Genomic DNA, 6,940 nt, shown 5'->3' with positions numbered 1-6,940 from the left:
AAGGAAAATATTGGGCTCAATTGTAAAGCAACATTGATAGATTTTTATTTGATAAAGTTTAAATACTGATTAAAACTGGAAATAAGCTTATAAAGATGTAAGTATCAGAAAATTAAGACAGGAGTCAGACATGGAATAGATCGATACACAGCTGCAGATCACAATTAAATTCTGCATGAAATTTGGGAGAAAGTAAAATCAAGTTATTAGTCAAAACTGATACTTCAAAGTAACTCACAGTCTCTTTGTGCCACTGGTGTGTGCAACCTGTTTGTCTCCTGCTGGTTTGCTATGTTGCTCAATCACATACCTGCTTCACAGCTCTCCTACGTTAGCAGCTTGTGCATCTTCTAACTCCTCCCAGTTACTGAAGACGTGCTCTGTTTTATTTACAGTGTTACTAAATTACTACTTTCAGAAGCATGACTCTGATCCAGGAGCAGTGGTTCACAGTAAACAGTCAGCAGCATTTTAGTGAAAAGTTGGTCCTCCTTAGGGACTGGACAAAATGTTCTCCAGTGTATCTGCCTGTCGGAATATTGTCTGTGAAAAAAGAACATCTTCTTTGTCATTTATGATGCAGTACTTGGAAAAAAAAAAAGTGTATCATTACAAATGTATCTGAAACGTTTACACACACACACACGCAGACGCTGAGCAACATCAGCATTCATTTGGAGTGATGCTTCTGGTCACCTGAAATCTCAGTCTGATATTCATTCTCTTAGATGAGCTAAATGTACCAACTGTGTTGCTGAAAGGCTCTGCACTTGGCTGATCAAATGCCACCATGACAAATAGAAGGAGTCAACTAAGAGCCTCGGTAGAAGAAGAGTTGGGACATTTGGAGTGGAATGCAGTGCAGTTGGGGAATTTTTGGAGAAACCATCTAGTGGTCATTAGTGGCACAGTTTCAGCCATGCTGTTGACTGCTTATATGTCTTCACTGCTTCTGATATGGGTCAGTGTTTGGTGACAATGTGTTACTGTTTTATTTATTCAGGTCTTAGATATGTGTCTGTGTCTGCTTCCACCCCAACGCTATTTTATTTAAAAATTACAAAACAAATTCATAGGGACTATTTCTGTGGTAGAAAGTCCCAAATGTAAACAGTTGACAGTGAGGTATGTGGATTATCCAGAGCAACAAGGACAATGTTTCCTGTAATGAAGCTGCTCTGTAGTCTGGTGGTACGGCATCAGATACTTCTGTATCTGTTGTCAGATGGCAGCAGGGTGAACAGACTGCGGCTCGGTGGGTGTTGTCTTTTAGTATCTTTGGGCTCTGTGCAGACATCTCACTTCACTTTAGAGCCTTCCTGTCCTGGGCCGTGATGAACCACGAAAGTTTGTGATGTTTCCAGTCAGAATGCTTTCTATTGCTCCTCTGTAAAAGATGATAAGCACACCGGAATTTGAACTTATTCAGTTTCTCCATTGTATTGGGGTGGAGGTATAAATCTGAGAGTAATATTATCTTAGAAGTAGGACAACATGAAATTATCTGCATGACTAAATACCATCAGTGAAGAAAATATAAGTTATAAGTTAGACATGTTATAAGTTATATAAGTGTTTCAGTTTGTGCCTTAACTAATATGAGACGACTGAGAAGTGAAATCTGCACAAGACAATGACTTCAACAAATCTACCACACTCCTCACTGTGTCCAACAGCCTGCTCTCTACTATACATATGGTTCCATGTAATAGATTTATTCTCAGAAATACAATGACCCCTAAGATAGATGTGTTTTTATAGTTCATTTTCCTTTTTATCATCAAATCCCAGGAAAAAAACAAAAATAATGAGTACAAGAACAGTACAATGCAATACTAACACAAAAATAACATCTTGTATCACATTATATCAAGATGAAATGATTTGCTGGGGTATAAGGACTATTATTTTGAAAGCAGATCTTCCTTTTTCAATTGAAAATGTTCCAATGTTTATCTGTCTTTTTCTTGTCATGTTTGTCATAGTTCTACAGACAGATTTAAACTAAACTTATGCTTCTGTTTCTTCTTCAAAGGTTGAAGCAAATATTTTAACTTGGAAGACCAGTCTTTAACAGAAACTGTGTGTGTTGTTGGATAAAAAGAACAATCTCTATTGAAACATGTAGTCTAGCCTTTACCTGGAACAGGAGCTGGTTTTTGGAAGTACCAGCTCTGCTGCAGCTGAAATGAGGGCATTCCTGTTAGACAGCCTGGGTGAATTTGAATAGTACAGAGGAACCGCCTGACGCTCATTGGTCGAGAACGACATATTTCCAGAGCGGCAGTCTGTCACTCATCAGATCCCATGCAGCTGATTGGCTCACCCTGAAGAGGTCGGACCTTTTGTCTTGACTATATATATTCTGGTTTCAGGCCATCTGCTAATGATTGCTGGCTCACACAGGGAGGCGGATCATTGTGTCCAATGTGTCTCCACAGAGCTGACTTGAGCCTTTCTCCTCGAACAAAACGAGTCCTGCTCAGATAGCCGAGAGTCGGTATTGCTCTCCCAGAGAGGGGCTGGAGGTGGACTGGGGGGACATTATAATGATCAACACCATGGAATGCGCAGTGGACGCGCAAAGCCTAATCTCTATTTCCTTAATGAAGATCCACAACTCCAGGACGCAGAGAGGGGGCATCAAGCTGCACAAAAACCTGCTGGTCTCCTATGTGCTGAGGAACGCCAGGCAGGTCTACATCAAGGAGAAATACGCGGAGATCTACAGGATGCAGCAGTACGAGGAGGTGATGACGGTCTGCAACGAGATCCAGCAGCTCAACCCGCTGGAGCTGGACGCAGAGGACGCCGACGATGAGGAGCAGGCGCGGGCTTCTTGCTGCGGCGAGGAGGTGAGTCTGTGCGACTCTGCGTGCCACAGAGACGCGGCGCACGCCCGGACAGCGAGCGCCCTCCCCGGCTGCTCTCCCCTGGAAGACGACAGTAAAGAACAGGAGCCCTCCTTTTACCGGAGCTGTTGCATGGAGGCTTCCCCTGTGTCACACTGTGACCAGTTTTCTGCGAACAGCAGCGCGCACTGCAACAAAACCACAGTCCTGGACTTGGATACGCATGTGGTGACCACGGTGGAGAACGGCTACCTCCACCAGGACTGCTGCTGTGACGCGCTCCAGTGCGGCCAGGGCGCCCAGTCCCCGGCCAAGAAACGGAAGGTAGAGTTCGCTTGTTGCGTATCCGACGTTGAAGAAGTATCAGATTTTACAGCGGCTCGCAAAAGGGCGAAACGGGAGGACTATTCGTACACACACCCGGACTACACGGACACTTCCAACATCTCCAACCTGATCTCCATCTTCGGCTCGGGGTTTTCAGGGCTGCTGAGCAGACAGACGGACTTGGAGCAGATCTGTAGCAAACAGGTCCTGGCCAGTCTCGGAGCATGGACTCGGGCGATCGTGGCGTTTTGAGTCAAACACTTTAATTTTTGGGGGGACCTGGGTCAGTTGTAAGATGTTTTTCCTCAAAGTATGAGCATACAGAAGCCAGTGGAGAACTGTTTCCTGTTAAAGAACTGTTCTCACACAGAAAGTTTACATATGAACCATGTTTCATGTAGAATAAGATGTCATTTGTGCAATCATAAAGGAACATGAAGCTAATGTTCTGTGGAGACATTTTTTCATGAGCACAGAAGAATCAGTGAATGAATTTGTCACCACTGGTTTGGTGAAGGGGTTTATAAATTAGCATATCACATATCATAACCTCATTTTTGAACGTTGCAAATGTTAATGTTTTAGTTAAAACATTGAGAAGGAACATTAAGCAAAATCCATTTGAGCACCCTGATCCCACAGTGTCAGCCTCTCTAAAATGAGCTGAAGTCCCAGCGCTGACATTAGCCAGCCTCCATACTCGTGTAATAGATTCGGCAATTCAAATAATACAGAGGATCAAAGTATCAAATATTATACCTCAGAGCACACCTTTGTCTTAAAACCCATCAGAAACATGTGAGCACGGTTCGTTGGTGCACACTGGGTGACATCACTCACGCTGGCTCCAGACATGAGGAGATAGAGGTGTTACAACTGACCCTGTCTCCCCCACAAGGTCTGAATCAACTTTATTTTTGCAGAAAAAAGAAAAGATATTTAATGAGAGTACTTCTGGAAGGGAGAAGAAAGAGTTTGTGCCATATGTATCATGTACAGGCTCTCCTGCTCTCAGAGCGGGAGACGCACTACACACTTCTGTAACTAATGAAATGGATTGACTTCTGTTGCCTTAAATCTGATGCACACTACTGCTAGCTATTGTTATGAACTGAAAGTGACTGAATGTCTCTACTGTCTCTTTGGAAAAACACCGTCTCCAGTTTGAACCCTGCACACTCTGAGCAGCTTGTTGTCATGTGAAACAAACACCACATTCAAAACTCCCTCCTGAACACTTTCATGGTACATGGACTGAACCAGCTTCTGCCACCTCATCGAGTGCCAACACTTCAACTCTGTAACACTTGTGGTCTGCGCTCATCACTTCACCTCCACTCTTTGGCAGTTTAAACATCCTCCTCTCTAAATCATGGTTGTCGCTCAAAGCCTTCACAGCAGTTCATAATTCCAACTTGTCTTGGTTTTGTGAGTTTTCCGTTGTTTTGTAAAATAATGATCTTAGCCCTTTTGTTTTAAAAAGGCAAACTCATGATTTTAGCCATGACCTGAGAATCCACGCATTAGCTTTATGAGCACTATGTGTACCAAAATAAAGAGAGTATTCAGCCATTCTCTACATATTTTGTTGTTATTCTTGTATTTTTGTGCTTACTAAATTGTATATCACCGGGTAAAACTGTTCCAGAAAATATTTGTTAAAAATTTATAATCTTAATAAAAAATTAAAATCTTAATCTTTAACTGTTGTGTTTGACTGCAGTGATGAAGCTGTTTGTTGAGAAAGGCTAATGGAGTTACTGACCTTTGTCACACATGATGACAAACACACTCACTTATCTATAATACACAGAAGCAAGATACCATTTTAAAGTGTTTATAAGTAATATCTTTATCAAAGTGTCACAGATCGGATGTAAGCAATTGAAAAGAGCACATATTGAAAAATCCCCCTGACTGGTGTGTGTCCTTTCTGTTCAGCAATAAATGCTTCAAATGTTAACCAACTAATCATAATAAACAGTCACCGAGTTCTCACTAATAAACTGTACAAGTCCAGTGCTGAGGTATAATGGTAGCTCACGCACAAATCTTCAGGACGAAGTTGACAAATCTCAATTTCACCAGAAAAACGTTAGCTAATGAAACATAACCATGTTGGTTGACATGGCCAGAATTCATTTGTGAAACTGAGATTTGTGCTGCTTTCATAGCTTTATTCAGCACTTGGAATATATGACTTCAGCACCACAAAACAAAATAGTGGGAAGGTGCATCCTTTCAAAGATGAAGCTATATGTCCTTAGTTATAACTGTTTATACATTATTAACACAGGATCCTTTATCTGTAATTTTAAAGGTTAAATGAAAAGTTTGGGAAATACACATATTCACAGACGGTTAGCTTAGCTTAGCACAGGGATAGAAATGGAGATAAAAATAGCTTGGATCTGTCGAAAGGTAACAAAATCTGTCTACCAACACGTCAAAAGTTCATTGACTATGTCACATCCTGTTTGTTTAATTTAACTACAATTTTATTGTGTGTTCCATTTACCTCAGAAGTCGGAAGTCAGAGTTGGGAATGACGTCATACCCCAGTTGACCACATTGCAGCATAAGTCGGAAAAATAGTTCTAGCAAGGTTAGCTATTGTTAGCTATTGTTGCAATACCAATTGATAACACTGCATTACATGGTATTGTCCACAGACAGAAGTTGGACAGTACTGCGTGTAAGGCTGTCTTAATAAGACAACATATAAGACAGACGTGCTAATAAACAGTTTATTCTACAGCTCTTGGATCTTGAGGTCAGGGTTGGTGAGGTGCGTCTAACTTTCCAAGTATGAAATTGGAGAAATTATCCAGTCATTCTTCAGTTTTTCTGAGAAATGAAACAAACAAGATGTAAAATGTTAATTAGTGACCTGTAGAGGAGAGCAGGTTTTGATACTTTGGGACAGATCCAGGCTAGCTGTTACCTGCTACACTTCCAGTCTCTGAGCTAAGCTATGCTAACCAGCTACTGATCGTATCTTTATATGAAACAAACAATAGACCTTGCTATTTATGATTTTTAACTGATTTTGAAATCATTTCTAAATTATTTTACGTTGACTATACTTCCTGTTAGCCTTCATCTCAGCTGGAATTTCCTCCCAAAACTCTGAGTCCTGTTATCTCTCCTGTGTGCCACTTGGTGGTGTTCTTTAAAATCAATGAATGAAGATATCAGTGGGGCTGTATGCAGAGCAGAGCCACCTCAGGCTGACCCTCCCTCAAACTCTCCACTCACCAGCCCCCAACACCCTCCTTCTCTCCTCCTCCTCCTCCTCTTTCTCTCCTCCTCCTCCCGCCTGGCTCGTTTTTTTAGAGTGAGACACATCACATCCATCGCTGCTGCTCGCTCGCTCCTCCACCTCTGCAGCCTTGTTCCAGCTGCCTCTACCCATAATAACTTGCAGTTGGTAGGTTGTAATGGAAGTGATAAGGCAATGTGAACAATGCATTGTGTGGTTATAAAGTATGTATTGCAGGAGGTTACAATATCAGAGTATTTACTGCAAGATCTTTGCTTAAACATAAAGACTAACAAAAAAATAAAACAATGTGAAATGATATAAGACACTAACGAAGGCAGCCCCCCCCCCAGACAAAAGCATCTGCTAGATGCCCTAAATGTAAATGTCACAAATGGGGTGGACAATGGTGTATACACAGCTCCTCCATCTGGATTGGAAAAGAGTGACACCCATGAACACACACACACACACACACACACACACACAATCAAAATCT

At 41.7% G+C, this 6,940-nt stretch overlaps 1 protein-coding gene across 1 annotated transcript; it reads left to right on the top strand.

Annotated features, from left to right (window-relative positions):
* The first annotated feature begins 2,381 nt into the window (after window positions 1–2,381).
* ier5l (immediate early response 5-like) lies at window positions 2,382–4,876 on the top strand. The gene has a single exon (XM_084384022.1). The coding sequence runs from the start codon at window positions 2,550–2,552 to the stop codon at window positions 3,429–3,431; it is 882 nt and encodes a 293-aa protein (XP_084240148.1). The 5' UTR covers window positions 2,382–2,549; the 3' UTR covers window positions 3,432–4,876.
* The last annotated feature ends 2,064 nt before the right edge of the window (window positions 4,877–6,940 follow it).

This window comes from Pagrus pagrus (assembly GCF_965226575.1).
Source record: "Pagrus pagrus genome assembly, chromosome: 19".
NCBI lineage: Eukaryota > Metazoa > Chordata > Actinopteri > Spariformes > Sparidae > Pagrus > Pagrus pagrus.
Note: the sequence above shows the minus strand (reverse complement) of the source record. Positions and strands in the feature narration are given on the sequence as shown.

Excerpts from the sequence above, each read along its gene's own strand:
- ier5l (XM_084384022.1), top strand. The coding sequence starts at position 2,550 with ATGATCAACACCATGGAATGCGCAGTGGACGCGCAAAGCCTAATCTCT.